At 37.0% G+C, this 20,876-nt stretch overlaps 1 protein-coding gene across 8 annotated transcripts in view; it reads left to right on the top strand.

Annotated features, from left to right (window-relative positions):
- The window catches only part of PIK3C3 (phosphatidylinositol 3-kinase catalytic subunit type 3), a 155,585-nt gene that overhangs the window by 127,406 nt on the left and 7,303 nt on the right, over positions 1-20,876 (top strand). For 4 of the 8 annotated variants that reach the window (XR_009558614.2, XM_060283147.2, XM_060283148.1 and 1 more), the window contains 3 exons: positions 7,247-7,415; positions 13,521-13,611; positions 18,186-18,311. Coding sequence is in view for 4 of the 8 variants with exons in the window: in XM_060283147.2 (XP_060139130.1) it covers positions 7,247-7,415; positions 13,521-13,611; positions 18,186-18,311 (386 nt within the window). In the remaining 4 variants the exon portion in view is untranslated. Of the gene's footprint in view, positions 1-5,789; positions 7,416-13,520; positions 13,612-18,185; positions 18,312-20,876 lie in introns of those variants that run through there. The other 4 variants (XR_009558616.1, XR_009558615.1, XM_060283149.1 and 1 more) reach the window with 4 other exon arrangements.

Genomic DNA, 20,876 nt, shown 5'->3' with positions numbered 1-20,876 from the left:
ATATATTTGTTGTAACTTATCAGCCTATCTTGATCTCATTTATAACTGCATACTTGATTTTATTATTAAGATTTTTAAAAATAAATTCCCTCACTAAAATATGTGAAAGAATTATGATAAGCCACTTTAGGAAGGCTTTTAACTATTTGGGGTTGTTATATAATAATCATCACCATAATGTTTTAGAGATTCAAATTCTAAGGAAAAAAATAACTTGTGTATATAAGCAAAAGCTTTTTTTAATTTTTAAATTTTATTTTATTTATTTTTTTATACAGCAGGTCCTTATTAGTCATCAATTTTATACATATCAGTGTCTACATGTCAATCCCAATGGCCCAATTCATCACACCCCCACCCCCACCCCCCGCCGCTTTCCCCCCTTGGTGTCCATACGTTTGTTCTCGACATCTGTGTCTCAATTTCTGCCCTGCAAACCGGTTCATCGGTACCATTTTTCTAGGTTCCACATATATGCGTTAAAATACGATATTTGTTTTTCTCTTTCTGACTTACTTCACTCTGTATGACACTCTCTATATACATCCACGTCTCAACAAATGACCCAATTTTGTTCCTTTTTATGGCTGAGTAATATTCCATTGTATATATGTACCACAGCTTTTTTATCCATTTCTCTGTCGATGGTCATTTAGGTTGCTTCCATGACCTGGCTATTGTAAATAGTGCTGCAGTGAACATTGGGTGCATGTGTCTTTTTGAATTATGGTTTTCTCTGGGTATATGCCCAGTAGTGGGATTGCTGGATCATATGGTAATTCTATTTTTAGTTGCTTTAAGGAACCTCCATACTGTTCTCCATAATGGCTGTATCAATTTACATTCCCACCAACAGTGCAGGAGGGTTCCCTTTTCTCCACACCCTCTCCACCATTTGCTGTTTGTAGATTTTCTGATGATGCCCATTCTAACTGGTGTGAGGTGATACCTCATTGCAGTTTTGATTTGCATTTCTCTAATAATTAGTGATGTTGAACAGCTTTTCATGTGCTTATTGGCCATCTGTATGTCTTCTTTGGAGAAAGGTCTATTTAGGTCTTCTGCCCATTTTTAGATTGGGTTGTTTGTTTTTCTAATATTGAGCTGCATGAGCTGTTTATATATTTTGGAGATTAATCCTTTGTCCATTGATTAGTGTGCAAATGTTTTCTCCCATTCTGAGGGATGTCTTTTAGTCTTATTTATGCTTTCCTTTGCTGTGCAAAAGCTTTTAAGCTTCATTAGGTCCCATTTGTTTATTTTTATTTCCATCACTATAGGAGGCGGATCAAAAAAGATCTTGCTGTGATTTATGTCAAAGAATGTTCTTCCTATGTTTTCCTCTAAGAGTTTTATAGTGTCTGGCCTTACATTTAGGTCTCTAATCCATTTTGAGTTTATTTTTGTGTATGGTGTTAGGGAGTGTTCTAATTTCATTCTTTTTTTAAAAAATTTATTTATTTAATTTATTTATTTTTGGCTGTGTTGGGTCTTCGTTGCTGCGAGCAGGCTTTCTCTAGTTGCAGTGAGCAGGGGCTACTCTACGTTGCAGTGTGTGGGCTTCTCATTGCAGTAGCTTCTTGTTGCAGAGCATGGGCTCTATGCACGTGGGCTTCAATAGTTGTGGCTCACAGGCTCTAGAGCACAGGCTCAGTAGTTGTAGCACACTGGCTTAGTTACTCCGCGGCATGTGGCATCTTCCTGGACCAGGGCTCAAACCCGTGTCCCCTGCGTTGGTAGGAGGATTCTCAACCACTGTGCCACCAGGGAAGCCCCTCTAATTTCATTCTTTTACATGTAGATGTCCAGTTTTCCCAGCACCACTTATTGAAGAGACTGTCTTTTCTCCATTGTATATCCTTGCCTCCTTTGTCATAGATTAGTTGACCATAGGTGTGTGGGTTTATCTCTGGGCTTTCTATCTTGTTGCATTGATCTGTGTTTCTGTTTTTGCACCACTACCATATTGTCTTGATTACTGTGGTTTTGTACTATTGTCTGAAGTCAGGGAGTCTGATTCCGCCAGCTCCGTTTTTTTCCCTCAAGACTGCTTTGGCTATTCGGGGGCTTTTGTGTCTCCATACAAATTTTAAGATTCTTTGTTCTAGTTCTGTAAAAACTGCCATCGGGAATTTGATAGGGATTGCACTGGATCTGTAGATTGCTTTGAGTAGTATAGTCATTTTCACAATATTGATTCTTCCAATCCAAGAATGTGGTATATCTCTCCATCAGTTTGTATCATCTTTAATTTCTTTCATCAGTGTCTTATAGTTTCCTGCATACAGGTCTTCTGTCTCCCTAGGTAGGTTTATCCCTAGGTATTTTGTTCTCTTTGTTGCAGTGGTAAATGGGAGTGTTTCCATAATTTCTCTTCCAGATTTTTCATCATTAGTGTATAGGAATGCAAGAGATTTCTGTGCATTAATCTTGTATACTGCAACTTTACCAAATTCATTGATTAGCTGTAGTAGTTTTCTTGTGGCATCTTTAGGATTCTCTATGTATAGTATCATGTCATCTGCAAACAGTGACAGTTTTACTTCTTCTTTTCCAATTTGTATTTCTTTTTCTTCTCTGATTGTCGTGGCTAGTACTTCCAAAACTATGTTGAATAATAGTGGTGAGAATGGACATCCTTGTCTTCTTCCTGATCTTAGAGTAAATGGTTTCACTTTTTCACCATTGAGAATGATGTTTGCTGTGGGTTTGTCATATATGGCCTTTAGTATGTTGAGGTAGGTTCCCTCTAGGCCCACTTTCTGGAGAGTTTTTATCATAAATGGATGTTGAATTTTGTCAAAAGCTTTTTCTGCATCTATTGAGATGATCATATGGTTTTTATTCTTCAATTTGTTAATATGGTGTATCGCGTTGATTGATTTGCGTATATTGAAGAATCCTTGCCTCCCTGGGATAAATCCCTCTTGATCATGGTGTATGATCCTTTTAATGTGTTGTTGGATTTTGTTTGCTAGTGTTTTGTTGAGGATTTTTGCATCTATATTCATCAGTGATATTGGCCTGTAATTTTCTTTTGTTGTAGTATCTTTATCTGGTTTTGGTATCACGGTGATGGTGGCCTCATAGAATGAGTTTGGGAGTGTTCCTTCCTCTGCAATTTTTTGGAAGAGTTTGAGAAGGATGGGTGTTAGCTCTTCTCTAAATGTTTGATAGAATTCACCTGTGAAGCCATCTGGTCCTGGGCGTTTGTTTGTTGGAAGATTTTGTATCACAGTTTCAATTTCATTACTTGTGATTGGTCTGTTCATATTTTCTGTTTCTTCCTGGTTCAGTCTTGAAAGGTTATACCTTTCTAAGAATTTGTCCATTTCTTCCAGGTTGTCCATTTTATTGGCATACAGTTGCTTGTAGTAGTCTGTTACGATGCTTTTATTTCTGCAGTGTCTGTTGTAACTTCTCCTTTTTCGTTTCTAATTTTATTAATTTGAGTCCTCTCCCTCTTTTTCTTGATGAGTCTGGCTAATGGTTTATCAATTTTGTTTACCTCCTCAAAGAACCAGCTTTTAGTTTTATTGATCTTTGCTGTTGTTTTTTTTTTTGTTTCTAATTCATTTATTTCTGCTCTGATCTTTCTTTCCTTCTACTAACTTTGGGTTTTGTTTGTTCTTCTTTCTCCGGTTCCTTTAGGTGTAAGGTTAGATTGTTTATTTGAGATTTTTCTTGTTTCTTGAGGTAGGATTGTATAGCTATAAACTTCCCTCTTAGAACTGCTTTTGCTGCATCCCATAGGTTTTGGATCATTGTGTTTTCATTGTCGTGTGTCTCCAGGTATTTTTTGATTCTTTGATTTCTTCAATGATCTCTTGGTAATTTAGTAATGTACTGTTTAGCCTCCACGTGTTTGTTTTTTTTTTACGTTTTTTCCCTGTGATTCATTTCTAATCTCATAGTGTTGTGGTCAGAAAAGATGCTTGATATAATTTCAATTTCTTACTTTTCCAAGGCTTGATTTGTGACCCAAGATGTGCTCTATCCTGGAGAATGTTCTGTGTGCACTTGAGAAGAAAGTGTAATGTGCTGTTTTTGGATGGAATGTCCTATAAATGTCAATTAAATCTATCTGGTATACTGTGTCATTTAAAGCTTCTCTTTCCTTATTTATTTTCGTTTTGGATGATCTGTCCATTGGTGTAAGTGAGGTGTTAAATTCCCCTACTATTATTGTGCTACTGTCAATTTCCTCTTTTACAGCTGTTAGCAGTTGCCTTATGTATGAGGTGCTCCTATGTTGGGTGCATATATATTTGTAATTGTTATATCTTCTTCTTGGATTGATCCCTTGATCATTATGTAGTGTCTTTCCTTGTCTCTTGTAACATTCTTTATTTTAAAGTCTATTTTATCTGATATGAGTATTGCTATACAGCTTTCTTTTGATTTCCATTTGCATGGAATATCTTTTTCCATCCCCTCACTTTCAGTCTGTATGTGTCCCTAGATCTGAAGTGGCTCTCTTGTAGACAGCATATAGATGGGTCTTGTTTTGTATCCATTCAGCAAGCCTGTGTCTTTTGGTGGGAGCATTTAATCCTTTCACATTTAACGTAATTATCGATATGTATGTTCCTATTACCATTTTCTTAATTGTTTTGTAGGTCCTTTTCTTCTCTTGTGTTTCCCACTTAGAGAAGTTCCGTTAGCATTTGTTATAGAGCTGGTTTGGTGGTGCTGAATTCTCTTAGCTTTTGCTTGCCTGTAAAGCTTTTGATTTCTCCATCGAATCTGAATGAGATCCTTGCTGGTAGAGTAATCTTGGTGTAGATTCTTCCCTTTCGTTAACGTTTACCATGCCACTCCCTTCTGGCTTGTAGAGTTTCTGCTGATAAATCAGCTGTTAACCTTATGGGAGTTCCCTTGTATGTTATTTGTCGTTTTTCCCTTGCTGCTTTCAATAATTTTCCTTTGTCTTTAATTTTTGCCAATGTGATTACTATGTGTCTCAGTGTGTTTCTCCTTGGGGTTATCCTGTATGGGACTCTCTGCACTTCCTGAACTTGGGTGGCCATTTCCTTTCCCATGTTAGGGAAGTTTTTGAGTATAATCTCTATAAATATTTTTTCTGGTCCTTTCTCTCTCTCTTCTCCTTCTGGGACCCTTATAATGTGAATATTGTTGTGTTTAATGTTGTCCCAGAGGTCTCTTAGGCTGTTTTCACTTCTTTTCATTCTTTTTCTTTATTCTGTTCCACAACAGTGAATTCTCCCGTTCTGTCTTCCAAGTCACTTATCTGTTCTTCTGCCTCAGTTATTCTATTGATTCCTTCTAGTGTAGTTTTCATTTTAGTTATTGTGTTGTTCATCTCTGTTTGTTCCTTAGTTCTTCTAGGTTTTTGTTAAACATTTCTTGCATCTTCTCGATCTTTGCCTCCATCCTTTTTCCAAGGTCCTGATCATCTTCACTGTCATTATTCTGAATTCTTTTTCTGGTAGGTTACCTATCTCCATTTCATTTAGTTGTTTTTCTTGGGTTTTATCTTGTTCCTTCATCTGGTACATAGCCCTCTGCCTTTTCATCTTGTCTGTCTTACTGTGAATGTGGTTTTTGTTCCACCAGCTGCAAGATTGTAGTTCTTGTTGCTTCAGCTGTCTGCCCTCTGGTGGATGAGGCTATCTAGGATGGTTGATGGGAGGAACTGGTGGTGGGTAGAGCTGACTGTTGTTCTGGTGGGCAGAGCTCAGTAAAACTTTAATCTACTTTTCTGCTGATGGGTGGGGCTGGGTTCCCTCCCTGTTGGTTGTTTGGCCTGAGGCGACCCAACACTGGAGCCTACCTGGGTTCTTTTGTGGTGCTAATGGCGGACTCTGGGAGGGCTCATGCCAAGGAGTACTTCCAAAAACTTCTGCTGCCAGTGTCCTTGTCCCCATGGTGAGCCACAGCCACCCCCGCCTCTGCAGGAGACCCTCCAACACTAGCAGGTAGGTCTGGTTCAGTCTCCCCAGGGTCACTGCTCCTTCCCCTGGGCCCTGATGCACACACTACTTTGTGTGTGCCCTCCAAGAGTGCAGTCTCTGTTTCCCCCAGTCCTGTCGAAGTCCTGCAATCAAATCCCACTAGACTTCAAAGTCTGATTCTCTAAGAATTCCTCCTCCCATTGCCGGACCCCCAGGTTGGGAAGCCTGATGTGGGGCTCCGAACCTTCACTCCAGTGGGTGGACTTATGTGGTATAAGTGTTCTCCAGTCTGTGAGTCACCCACCCACCAGTTATGGGATTTGATTTTACTGTGATTACACCCCTCCTACCGTCTCACTGTGGCTTCTCCTTTGTCTTTGGATATGGGGTATCTTTTTTGGTTTGTTCCAGTGTCTTCCTGCTTATGATTGTCCAGTAGCTAGTTGTGATTCTGGTGTTCTTGCAAGAGGGAGTCCATTTCTTCATTCAACAATGATTGCTTAGTATGTGCTAGAAACTATTCTGAGGCTGGGGAAACAGCAATATACAAAATCCATAAGTCCTTGCCTTGGTGGTACTTAGATTGTAGAATCCAGGGTGTTACTTTTAGTGTTATAATGTATGCCTACTTTATACCTACTTGTAAATCAAAAGATGCTTTATGATTTCAGTGGTGAATCATTCTCTAAAGTGATTGATCAGTCACATTCTTACACATGTGACCTACGAGTTTAGATGACTGCTCAAGGGTTTGTCTTCTTGGGCACTATAGCTGTATTCAGCCCTTGACAGAGGTGAATACTGTGCTTGGTTTCCTAGTCTGCAGCTAATGAGTAACACAGATTAGTTGGAAATGATTCAAATGAAGCTAACAATATAATTTGAAATTTGGGGGGATGTTTTTGAAGGTGGGGAGAATAGTGATAAGTTAAAGGAAGGATTCATCTCAGGAATACTTAAAGAAGTGATCTTCCTTTAGCATAAGAAATTTGCTACAAGATACTAATTTCTACTAATACCTTTAAAAGTTGTCCAGCCTTTAGCTATCTTTGGTTCTGGAGATCTAAAAGTAGGATTTAAATTTTAAAATATTACTGTGGGATGATTTTAAGTATAGTTTCATCAGAATGAATGTGAGCTGAAGGGAAATAAAATATGCTCTGAAGGCCACTCCCTAGCCTGTGGATACAGGATCAGACAATTTAATAGACTTCATCATGAACTAATATTCTTTATGAAGAGACACTGCTTTACCAATTATATGACATATCTATTTCCCAGTTCCTTAATATAAAATTCTGGAAACAAATGAGTTTTTTATCAATATCCAGGCAAACTCTTCCACATAGACTTTGGATATATTTTGGGTCGGGATCCAAAGCCTCTTCCTCCTCCTATGAAGCTGAATAAAGAAATGGTGGAAGGAATGGGGGGCACACAGAGCGAACAGTACCAAGAGTTCCGAAAACAGTGTTACACAGCTTTTCTCCACCTTCGAAGGTAAGTTGATTTGCTTGACATAGAGAATTTTGGTAAATTGATTTCACAGAGCAAGAAAAATATTTGTTCAAATGTATACATTCTTTAGCATCACTCTTTTTAAAATGACACAGGCAGCAGTATTTTTTAATGTACATTTGATAACTATTTTGATAAACAGTCTGATATCAAAGGAAAAAGACAGTTTCTTGCTTTCTCACTAATTATTTGACTGCTAAATCCCACCAAGTGGGAAGCTAGCATTACACAAGAATGAAGCATTTAGCTCACTTGGAGTGATTAGTCAAGTAATTTTTATTTTTTAGCACCTTTATCAACCTTAGTTTGGAGCATTCCGAAACAGTTGAAGAATAAACGTTACATATGATTTTGTCTCTCTTCAGCACCTCATCAGTCATTCTGCTTAAAAAAAAATGTTGATTTTTTTCTCTATCCCTTTTTCTCTAAGGCCACTGTATCTCTGCTTCCTTCATCCAAATTTACTTAGGACTGGACATCATATATCATCAGGAAAAAGATAAATTAAAAGTCATGTTTGTTAAATTCAGGACATGGCTCTGATGGTTAGTCAAAAATAATGGATCATTTTATTCTAACTCCATTTTCAACTTAACTATGCAAAATGAATATTCTTAGTCCACCAGAAAAATCCCAGCTCAGGAGACACCTGTATGCTCTTCCAGGTGAATATGTAACCAGTAGAAGTGAGTTGCCTATGCATGTGGGCCCTGTCTTTTCTGTCTTTGTAACCTCAGCTTATAGACAGTATATGTATGTTGAATGAGAACCTTCAGTATTTGTACGAACAGTTCTGCATCACATCTGGAGTGAGGCCATGTTCCCTGGTGATATTGATACTACTGGTCCCAGGTGAATGGCTGTCTTATATTAATAAGGTTTCATCTTTGCAGTGGCTCAATAGGCCTTCACTGTTAACTCAGTCTCAACCGCAGGTCACAAACTTTAACGTACATTTTACAAACAGCTGCATTATTATCCTATGAGTGGTAGAGTGGCTCAGTTTTACTCTCCAGAAATGCTAAAGGAATAATGAGAAGATGGGTGTCTGGATGCAGAAGCACTTTCAGAGATGAAAATTCCACTTTAATACCTAGGATTTTTAATTTAAAATAGAGCCTACAGAAAGCTAGATGAAACTATGGTGATCTCAGTGAGGAGGCAGACAAGATGATATGCAATGATAACTAGAGAAATGTCAGAGGTGCTCTATCTTATTGAAAGCAGAAAGAAAACAATGTGTCTTATAAACTGTCATTGATAATGGATTAGTAGCAATTCAGCAAAATGAGAAAATAGGCAGATTATTAGTACAGAGCCAAAAGTTAACTTTCCTCACTACTAAGAAAAATCATAAAGAGATTAATCTACCTCACTTTATGTTAAGTCTTCATGAAAATTGTTTTACTTTTTTATTTTCAAAAATTTCACTGTTAAGATTAGCTAGACCCTAATATTTTGATAAACATTTATTTTTTAATGTTGTATTTTAGAATATGGTTCAGTTAGTAAAAATTTCTCTTAGGACATAAGAATTAACCAGATAGCCAAAAATTTGTTTGGAGGTAAGGATATTTGACACACTTATTATTAGAGTTTTTAGGTGTGACCAACTGTGTTCTTTTCATGGTTTTTGTTGATTGCTGATCAACAAGAAATCATTGAATAAACTGTGGACCACAAACAGAGCAGTCCCTTTTGAATTAAGTTATGAATGTTACTTGTACAGGTGCCGGAACACACTTTATGGTGTGATTTTCATATAACAAAATACACTGTTATACCAATAATAAATTAGAAAATTTATTTTTTGAATACTCTTATGGCAACTCTTTAGTAATGCTAAAACATTTTAAATATTAAGTGTTCAAGGAAAACATAACTTCTCTTAATCCATGTTTATGCCAAACACCATGCTAGACACTGATGATACAAAGAGGGCCTAAACTTTTCAGTAAAAATATTGAAATTTGGAATGCATTTTGCTGTATCAAGCAAAGTTCTTACATTGTCTTAGAGGATGTTTGCCTAGTCACCAAACAGCAGTGAATCTATTGATCACACTACTTTTCATCATTAATCTCATTGTTTTCCCTTCTAGAAGTAGTACACTTGTTAAATAAATATTTTTATAGGATTCTACTCTGATATTTGTTGCATGCAAAATGGATAGATTGTAGGGGAAACAAGATGTCTGAAATGCTGTTAAGAACCTCACTTGTTGTAGTTAATGCTTTTTATTCTTAGTATTGAAGGTTTTTACTGAAAAATTTAGACCATCTTTGTATACCCAGTGAGTAGCATGGTGGTTGGCATAAACATGGGTATGAGAAAGAGTTCATTTTCCTTGAACTCTGTACTTAACCTACTCCTTTTTAAAAATCTAATTTATATCACATCCATCCTTACATCTTTGTTTAGACTTGGTTTTGCCCACTTTGCCCACTCTATCATTTTTTTAAACTTAACCTTATATTTTCTTTTGATAATGGCTTTAAAGATTTCTGGTAACCTTTCTGTTTTTCTGGATAGCATTTGAATGACTAATATATAATTTCTGTTTTGTGTAACTGGTTCTGTCTTAAATGGAAAATGCAGGTTAATGGCAACAGATGTAAAAGATTAATACAGTTAAGGTAGTGACAGGTTATCCACAAAGTAATTGGATGTTTAAGCTTCTTATAGAATATTCCATTTTATATTTATTTACATTGTTTCCCTTTGCCATAATAATAGAAGCATGGGTGGTTATATGTATACCAGCAGATAATGGAGAAAACATTAATATTTGCCTTTTACAAAAGGAACACACATGCTTCCATAAAGGCAGACATTTTAACATAGATCCTGGCTGACCGTTAAAATCACCTGGGGTTCTTTGTGGGCTAAGGGGGGACCAAAACAGTTCTGAGCCCCATCAGATTTAATTGGTCTGGGATTTGGCCCAGTCATTGGTATTTTCAAAGAAGCTTCCCAAATGAATTTAATGGGCAGCCAGGTATGGGATATACTTTGAAATATCCCTTTCAAAACTGAACCTTGTATTCCTCTCCCTGTGTTACCTTGTGGTAGATTCCTGAGATCCCCCTATGGCAAGGTTGGGACAAACCCTATATAGTCAACAAAACAGAGTATGAATAATTAAGGGTTCATTGAAAGAATATTTTTTCGTAACATAATATGTAGCAGTTGGTTGTATCCTACTGACACCAGTCCTTACAAGCCTTCTCAGTGGACCCTTTTCTCTATTTCCATTTCCTACATACCACAGAGCTTAGAGAACGGCCTGGTGCCCTTTTTGCTCCCTAATGCCACTTCCGAACCATTTCTTCCCATTGCCTTCTTAAAGAAGGAAAGCCTAGACACACACCGTGAAATCAGATGGATTACCTACTGCTGACCATCAACTGCCTATTTCCCTGTCATTTTCATTCATTGAAAATTTTGTCTTCTTCTTCAGGCCTGCTTCTGTGACTTCAGCATCTGCATAAATGGTCCAGCCATGACCGGACCCCTCTCGGGGCTGTGTCCTCCTCATGTAAAGCCAACCTTGGCCACTCCCTCTCATCAGCAGTAAATTTACCTCTCCAAAATCTTGATCCCCCACTTTTCACTTACTAGCCTCCTTTCTTCCTTCAGGTTTCTCCAGTAAGTCTTCCAGTCCTACTCTGCTATTGAAACTAATTTTATCAAAATAAACAATTACCTATACCAAATCCAGTGGCCACTTTTGCTTCCTAGAAGCTTTGACACAGTTGACCATGTCTTTGTTCCTAAAAACATTTCTTTTATTTGGTGTAACCTACTCCTCTATTTTCTTTTTGCCTTACTGGTCACTCCTGCTTCTTTGCTGGTACCTTCCCTCTTCTTCCTGACCTCTATATATTAAACTATCTACAAGTTCCATATCAGTATAAAGAGTTCTGGATCTTTTTCCCCTAAACTCTCTCCTTAAGCATTTACATCTAGACTTGTGACTTTAAATAGGATCCAAATGCTGATGATTCCAAACTATTACCACCACCCCTATTATCTCCTCTGAAATATGTCTAACTGCCTATTTGACATCTCTACTAAGAATGTAGTAGGGATCTCAAACTCAATGTGTCTAAAATGAAACTCTTGATTCCCTGCCCCAAATCCTGTTCTTCTTTCATTCATTTTTTTTTTTTAATTTTGATAAATAACCATAGTTCCCCATGTAGGCTAAATCCTTGGTGACATTCAGGTTCTCTGTTCTCCCCTTTATTGAAGGCATCTTGAAGCAAGTGATATCCAGTCCATCTCCAAAATATAGCCTGATAATGTCCATATTATTTATTTTCCACCTGGACATCTGTATAATAGTCTCCCTTCCTCCATTCTTATTCCCCACAAGATAGCCAGTGTGGGCTTTTACAAAATGCATATCTGAGTATGTCACTCTACTCTTTAAACTCATTTATTTCAGTACAGTTAGAATAACATCATACCTCCCTAAGATGACTTTTCTCCCCACCCCATCAGTCTTTGACCCATTTTGCTGTTTTTTCTTTATTTTTAAAAATCTTTTGTCAGTCAAGTACTCATGAAATTATCTTCTTTGTCAGTTTATTGTGTGAGTCCCACCCTCCTCCAGAATGTAAGCTTCATGAGTATGTAGAGACCTTGTTTGTTCAGTTCACCACTATACCCATAGTGCCTAGAACAGTGTTTAGAGTGAGTACTCAATAAATATGTGTTGGTTGAATGAATAAAATTATTATGTGGGTAGAAATGGAATAAGCTGTGACATGGTTTTTATCAGTTCCCACAAGGAAATCAGTAACTTTTAAAACTATAAGTTCAAGCTGTTTAGCTATTATCATACTTTTTTTAAAAGAGTATAATTGAGTTAGGGCCTAATTTGATTAGAAGATTATATCAAGGTAGAATTTTTTCATTATAGTGCCTGATTTTCATGGGTAATATAAAATTCAAAAATGATGAAATAGGTAATTTGAGGTTCATATGGATAGTCATTTTTGTCTACAAGTTCTATTTTCATTACAGTTCAAGTATTAGTTTTTATGTACTTTTTTATATTATGGATAAGTAGATGGCTGGAATAAAGGTTCTGCATAACCTAAAGTCCTGACTTCCATCCACTCGAGAAGACAATGCAAGGCACTTGTGTTGACACTTCTACCAAGACCAGCTAGAAACCTTCATTGCCTAAAACCAAAGCTTTCTTCACTTACATCCATCCCCAAAGTCAAACCTGGACCTCCTTTTATCACTACAGTGCTGCAGGGCCGCTCAGGGCATAACTGTCCAAGGGGAGAGTGTTCTGGAGCAGGAGGTGGATTGCACCCAGTGTACACTTAATGATACCTTTCCCCACATGGCTGCACTCCTGGAAATGAGATTTGGAATAGTAACATTCTTTATTCTTGTTTGGAGGAGGATGAAAAGTTTGATGATTGATGAGGATAAACCTTTAGTTCCTACAGGGGCCAGCATACTCCAAAGGTGAAGTTATTTAGATATCTTGCACATATTTAGTGTAGAAGAGTACAAGCTATTTTCTCCTCTGTTTAGGGTTGCTTATATCCAGGCCAGTCATTATATTTTCGAAGATGGTGGGATTAGTGTCCCTAGAGGATATTTATGAATGATTAGTGAACTCACACTATTTCCCTTTGACTCATTTACCCATGACATACTGAGGTAGTCTTAAGGTAGCAGATTCTTGTCAGCATTGAGCAAAGACAGATCTTCATTGCTTAGTAATGCTAATTAATGGTATAAAGCAGATTCCCCTTAGATCCCTTCTAAAAAGAATATACTTACTAAAGAATGAAAAACTGTCATTATTAGATGGTTACTCCAAAAGTGTGTTCCCTAGTGGGGGACCTAGAAATGGCATTATATCAAGACCTTAGACTAAGATATGTTTTCAAGGCTTGCTTTTCATTGAGACAGCTGGTGAATAAGCTCACATTCTATTTTCCATAGGAGTAATAGTAATCATTATAAAGCACTACTTCTAGGAGTGCTCTTAATATGAGAAAGAATGGCAAAATTCTAACACATTGCTATTTATTTTTCTTTCCCACTCTCCTTTAGGTATTCTAATCTTATTTTGAACTTGTTTTCCTTGATGGTGGATGCAAACATTCCAGATATTGCTCTTGAACCAGATAAGACTGTGAAAAAGGTAATTTTTGTACATCCTCAGATATCATAGTCTACTTTTCATATGTAAAAAATAACAGGGTTTTAACAACCCATTTCCCCTTGTCCTGACCCCTAGACTCTTAAGTAACATGAATTAAGAAAGAGACCTGTGTATATTTTTGTTTCACATTCCAGAATATGACAGCCTCTCAAGTCCTCTGCAACAAGTTTTATCCCCTTGCCTGTTTGTACCCACAGTCACATGAATAGGTCACTACACCAGGAGAGGGAGCTTACTATCACAGCCCTTGCTCTTTGTCCTGAAAGTTTAGCTTCTCTTTAATATTCCTATTGGGATACCTGATTCCTGGTACTCCCAGACTAAGCCTGCTAAGGATCAGAAACAAAATATTGTAATAGTATGGAGAAGCAGAAGCAAACAGCCATTCTTTATCCTTCCCATTCATACCCTTGCTTACAGGGGTTTCTTACTGTGTCAGGAGAATAGAGACCTGCCTTAACTTAACCTGCAAAGAGAAGAATGAAGGAAAGCCATCACGTAGATGAGCAGTTATTCAGAACAATCGTACCCTGAGTTGCAGCAGGAGATGGGAGGAAGGGTAACAGATTTGAAGATTTTTATTCAAATTAATTTCTTACTCTCTGATTCATTGAGAGGGATGTATGTAGTGTACTTTATTTATCCAAAGGTAACATAAAATGATCTTAAATATCAGTGTGGTTATTAATACTGAACTTCAAAGTTAGTGTAGTTTTTTAACTTACAGAGGTATAAAATTACTAAAATTAAAACAGTCTCATAGATGGAATTGCCCTGGTGGTTAAATTAATAATTGGCACCAAAATCCCTAAGTTCTGATGTAATTGACTCTGAGCATTATTAGAAAGGTACCTCTGTGGTTTAAACATTGTCTTGGTCCATTTGGGCTGCTATATATAACAAAATACAAGAGACTGCATGGCTTGTAAACAACAGAAATTTATTTCTCATGCTTCTGGAGGCTAGAAGTTCTAGATCAGGGTGCCAGAATGGTCAAGTTAAGGCCCTTTTTGGGTCGAAAACTTGTTGTATCTTCATAGAGTGGAAGGCACTAGGAAGCTCTGTGGGATCTCTTTTATAAGAGCACTAATCCCATTCATGAGGGTTCCACCCTCATGACCTAAACACCTCCCAAAGGGTCCACCTCCTAATACTATCACATTGGGCATTAGTGTTTCAACATGGATTTGGGGGATACAAAAATATTTACATCATTGCAAACATGAATGAAGCTAATCTCTTTTACCTAATTTTATGAGTCATTGGCAAGCAATGAGAGGGATTTTAATGTAAATATTTTATTGCTTAACAATTTAAGGAAATTATGTTCTTATTAAGATTTCATTTATTATTATCCAGGAAGCACTGTTTCAGCACCCCCCACCCCCAAACTAGGCAATGGACTACTTATCACACTAGGTTTTGGCCTGGGTTATTTTTTGTCAATTTAAGCTCATCCATCAAGAAACATGGTTGATGAACGTTTTCTTAGCTAAAGTTGATGACTGCACCAGATTTCAAATGTTGTTGCCTTTTTTTTTTGCTTTGCTGTTTTCAGGATCTGTTTTTGCTGTTTTTTGTTTTTTTTTTTTTTGCGCGGTACGCAGGCCTCTCACTGTTGTGGCCTCTCCTGTTGCGGAGCACAGGCTCCGGATGCGCAGGCTCAGCGGCCATGGCTTACGGGCCCAGCCGCTCCGCGGCATGTGGGATCTTCCCGGACCGGGGCACGAACCCATGTCCCCTGCATTGGCAGGCGGACTCTCAACCACTGCGCCACCAGGGAAGCCCCCTTTGCTGTTTATTTTAAACCCATCTATCTCTGTCATATGTTCACTGTTGCCGGACTTCCCTTGTGTTCAGAAGTCATTTATGAAAGTTCTAACAGTATTTGTCAAATGGAGTCTTCCAGTTTCTTCTGCCAGTTGTTATATAGTTACTGTTCTTTTGTTTCAACTTTTGCTTCTCTTTTAGAGAATCATGATTTTATTGTTTAATTTGTTACCAGCTCTCTTTATGGCATCATCCTTTAACACATGAAGGAATTAATTTATGGGGAAGAAAAGCATGTACCTTAGTCATTTTTCTTTACACTGTTTACTCCCTAGCTGTTTATTCTAGTTTCAATTAAGTGAACCTTGAACAAAAAGTATTTTACCATATTTTTACCCAAAAGGGTATTCCATAAAGATTTATTTGCTTGCTACTGTTTTATCAAGAATGTGAAGTAACCAATTGCAACATAAACTTGACTTTAAAGTAATAATAATATTGGAAAGTGATGCTTCAATAGACTAAAATTTATGTTTCATATTGTTTGGCTTTTTTAAGAAGTAGAAATAGGTTTTAATACTTTGTGAAATAACACTTGCTGGCATTACTTTGAAGTCTTACTACCTAGAAAATTTTTGCATTGATCTCATGAATGAAAGCCAGCTAAAGAAACAGAGTAGCACATTTGAGGCTGAAGTCTTCAGAGAAGTACATATTATTCAAATTATTTAATCATAACAAAGTTCAACAATATTTTCCTTTTTTCTAACATATTTTAGTACATATATATCAATTTCTTTTTACTTCTTTTTAAACTGTCTACTCATTTTATGGTGCTTCATAGATAATTGCGTTTCTTACAGATTTTGAAGGTTGTAGCAACTCTGTGTTGAGCAAGTCTGTTGGTGCCATTTTTCCAACAACATTTGCTCACTTTGTGTCTCTGCATCACATTTTGGAAATTCTCACGATATTTTAAACAAAGGGTATCTTATCTACCTTTGAAAGACAGTGCAGAGGCTGAGATTTACAAGTGTGTATCCTTTTGCTTAAAGGCACTCTCCAGATTGTTTTGAGTGCAGCCTTACTAATGAGGTATGAAAGGAGAGGGTTTGGAGCTGGTAGGGATAGCCAAGAAGTCAGGGGAGAAATTCTGGAAAGGTGAAAGTCACAGAGGTGACTTAGGGGACAATAACAAGTAGGCTAACATAAGTCAGTATATACGAAAACAGATCAACCATTTATATGTTGTTAACCTTCTTTGTTATAAAAGAGAATATCTTCATATTTGGCAAATAACATTTTCTTTATATGCTAAATACATATCTTCTGTTTGTAATTTAAGTACTTATGTAAGTATGCAAGTTTTGATAAATTGGGTTAAAGTTTTATTTTGATTCTCCTGCCCTACAATTTTTTGACGTTCTTAAAAAATAGTTCCAAAATTGTCAGACGTGACCTCTCTAAGTAGAAATCAAGGAATATAATGGATTAAACTCTTTAACTGGGACCCAGAAATGGGAGAGAGAGTTGATTGAAACTATACTTTTAGGTCTCCCTCCACCAAATTGTCCTTCACTTATTATATTAACCTCTCTTTTACCTCCTCTATCCTGAGGCTGAGGGCTGTCGGATCAGCTGGTATACTTCCAGTGCAGTGAAGAGAAAAGAGCACTGAGCAGGGCCATGGGTTGTCATACTGTCTGCCCTTTCTTCTTCCTGGTTTTATAGTAGTTAAACTCTATACTTAAAAGGAAATACTAAATGTGGACCACTTTTTATCCACTTGGAAATCCCATTTTCTCCTAGCCTGCATTTTCAGAAATATATATGGGTTATTTATAAGAGGAGAAAGGAGGTAGTACAATGGTTAGTGCAGTAGGATGCAATTGTCTGGAACTGCAAGCCACTTATCATCAGTTAAAGGTCCCTGGATTGGCTGCATAAATTCTGTGTCTCCGTTTCTGCATCTTATAGATGGAGATATTATCTACCTCAGAGCCATCTGAGAGTTGAGTGAAATACTGCATGTAAAGTACTTTGCACAGTGTTTAGCACAAAGTAGTCATTCAGTAACATTGGCTTTTGTGTTTTAGGGAACTATTCTGATATATATCTCTACTAAGTTTTCTAGTACTTATTGCTATTGAGAATCAACTGTATGTTTTAATATGAAATAATGAAAAAGTCCTCTGTCTTTGGAAATTATAGGCCAGTTGAAGTAGTTCTTTGCAGAAGTACAGGGAACTCCTATAGGAAAGGGGACATTTTAGAAGATCTAGTTTAGTTCATTTTGCCAGCAATTGACATAGTTCCTGTTCTTGTGTAGGCAGAGAAGGTGAGGGAGAATAGTAATATAAGCTTACCTTGCTATATCCATTTCATAAAGTGAAGGAGATTGTTAATAATTATTATGTCACAATTTAAATCTTAGAATTCTAGCTTTGAAATGCAAATACTAAAGCACACCTTTGAGTTAAAAGAACAATTTTTGTCTCTTTTTAAATTTGCAGGGTCTAACAGAATTATATTTTCTATTCACTTTGTTAATTTTTTTCTGCAGAAATATTTACAACCAACAAAGATAGGGTGATATAAAGAGCATATAGCAAAAAGTAAAGTTCCACATTCAAGAGAATAGTATTCAGAACTCCTTACAGGTTATGAATCATTTCTTTGGCATAGAATAGTTCATTGTAATAATATCTATATCTGTTTGTTCTTGTCTTTTCGAAATGTGTGTTTTTCTTTATTCAAAATCTAATAAGACTGTGACCTTGTAGGTTCAGGATAAATTTCGTCTAGACCTGTCTGATGAAGAGGCAGTGCACTACATGCAGAGTCTGATTGATGAAAGTGTCCATGCTCTGTTTGCCGCGGTGGTAGAGCAGATTCACAAGTTCGCCCAGGTAAGTTCTCGGAGGGCAGTGTGTTCATCTCAGCTTCTCCGTGTACTACCCTAGAATCCTCACAGAACCATACCTTTCCCTGCCAATGACATCTTTTATGTTTTTTTTTGTCAAGCCTTCTTGACATCTCACCAACCTTCCAATGTGAAAGTGTTCGATGCACTAGTAACATGCACTAAAACATCCCACTGAAATGTTCTTAGTAACTAAATTGTGGAGTGTCAGCATAGGTGTATCTGTCCTTTTTAGTCAGTGGTGACTATAAACCCTTCTTGAGAATAATCTTGGGTCTAGCAGAGGCCTTGACAAGTGAGACTTGGACACTCGTTGGATTTTGGTAAACTGTGAAGTGCTAGGAAAGGAGTTTAGAAGCTGAGAGAAGCGATGTGTAGCACATACAGATCTATTTGTAGACTTGGTTAGCAGACTCTTTCCTATAAATGTTTGAGGGAAGACTTTTTGATGATAAACCTCAGATTTGAAAACTGTTTTAGTTTTAAACTTCATAATGAGGTTGATGCTGGAAGTGATCAGCAAACAGAAAAATTAGGCCACTTTCCTCTCCCACATCCTCTCACTCCTCTCCTTGTAAACTCCTTCCTGACTTTACACATTCAGTTAATAATAATTTTACAAATAACCCAAGCTCAAAGCTTGTCTGTTTTAACTTCTCCCTCACTCAGTATACAGAATGTTACCAAGTCTTGCGAGTTTCTTTAAGCATTTTTTAAATCATCGTTTTCTGTCATTTTCCCATTATAGACATTTTAACCCAGTTGTTTTTCACTTTATGATACCTTGGGTAACTAAAATCCTTCATAACTGTTCTCTCTGTTTTAGTATTTTTTTTTTCTTGCAGCATTCTTATCTTTATTATGCTAAATATTTCAGTTAGATATATCTTCACAAAATACTGTTTTACACTGGGTTTTGTTTTGTTTTGTTTTAAATTTAAATGTGAAAAGTGTTTCCCTAGTGCCTAAAAGTGACATCCAATCTCTAGGAACTCAAGGCCTTCCAGACTGCTGTGTTCTAAACTTCTTTCTAAGCTATTTTCCTAATACTCTCTTTCTCTCAATATTTTTATCCTCTTCCATTTCTCTGGCTACTTTGCTGTTCTATTTCTTCAGCCCAGAATATCCATCTTCTTAATAATGAATCATCTGTAAACTCCTGCTTGCTAAAATCCAGTCTGTCCTTCCAAGATCTATTCTTAATGCCACTCTGATTCATCTTCCTCTGAATATTAATAGTACTTTGTACTTTTATTATAAGTTGAACTTATATTTTGTTTTCTATTACAGATATTTGAATACTTACCTTATAACTCCTAAAATGCAAACTTCTTAAAGGATGGGATGTATATCAGTGACCCAGAAACACAGTGCCTTTAAACACTTAAGAAATATCTAATGAGCATAAGGGAATTTTTTTCCTGTAAATGTTAGCTGATACTCTTTCTCTCTCTGAACAAAACATGTTTCTTCTCTCTGAACACCAGTCTGAGTCATATTTTATTATAAGTGCCAACTCAAGGTTTGATTCACATGTCATTAATCATAGTCACTTCTCAAGAGAGTAAACTGTGACTCAGATAGTAAGTAAGTGACTTGTCAGAGCCACCAAGCTAGCTAATGGCAGATCTGGATCAGCATATAGCACAGCAGAATATTTTAGAGCTGTAAGGGAAAAAGGCCCAGAGATGTATAATGACTTAGCCAACTTCATGTGTCTAACAAGGCACAGAATCAAGGCTTGAACCCAGATCTTTTGACCCCCCATATCCAACCAATGATAATCTAGATTACTTCGTAGTTTGCCGAACTCGAGTCTTCTTTATCAGAATCCCATATTCTTTTTTATTTTCTACTGAGGTATAGTTGATTTACAATGTTATATAAGTTTCAGGTGTACAACATAGTGATTAACAAGACTCCCATATTGTTTATCCCAAGAAGTTAACCTGAAAATATCCATGCTCTTAGGTTTCTTTAAATATGTCATCTCTGCTCATACTTTTGTACAACTAAAACAATATCAACATAAGAGTAACATAAGAGGGCTTCCCTGGTGGCGCAGTGGTTGAGAGTCCGCCTGCCGATGCAGGGGACACGGGTTCGTGCCCTGGTCTGGGAAGATCCCACATGCCGCAGAGCAGCTGGGCCCGTGAGCCATGGCCGCTGAGCCTGCGCGTCCGCAACGGGAGAGGCCACAACAGTGAGGGGCCCGCGTACTGCAAAAAAAAAAAAAAAAAAAAAACAGTAACATAAGAATATTAAATTTAATTGGAACTTGCTTAGGCATTGAAGGGTACCAGAGATACTAAATGAGGTCTTAATTTCACATAAGTCTTTTCAAATTATAAAATTATAGATGCATACTTGTTTCTTAACTAATCTCTGAGGAAGTTTATTTTCCCTTTGAAATTCACATTCCTAAATATACATTTTCTAAATATTGATACTAATAAATCACATGCACACTCAAATTTTGATGATCAACATCTGTTTTTTGTCACTCATAGCATTTATTATAAGGATGCATTTTGCTAATTGAGTTACGCTA

This window comes from Globicephala melas, chromosome 13 (assembly GCF_963455315.2).
Source record: "Globicephala melas chromosome 13, mGloMel1.2, whole genome shotgun sequence".
Taxonomy (NCBI): Eukaryota; Metazoa; Chordata; class Mammalia; order Artiodactyla; family Delphinidae; genus Globicephala; species Globicephala melas.
The sequence above is the reverse complement of the archived record's forward strand: the minus strand, read 5'-3'. Positions and strand labels throughout refer to the sequence as shown.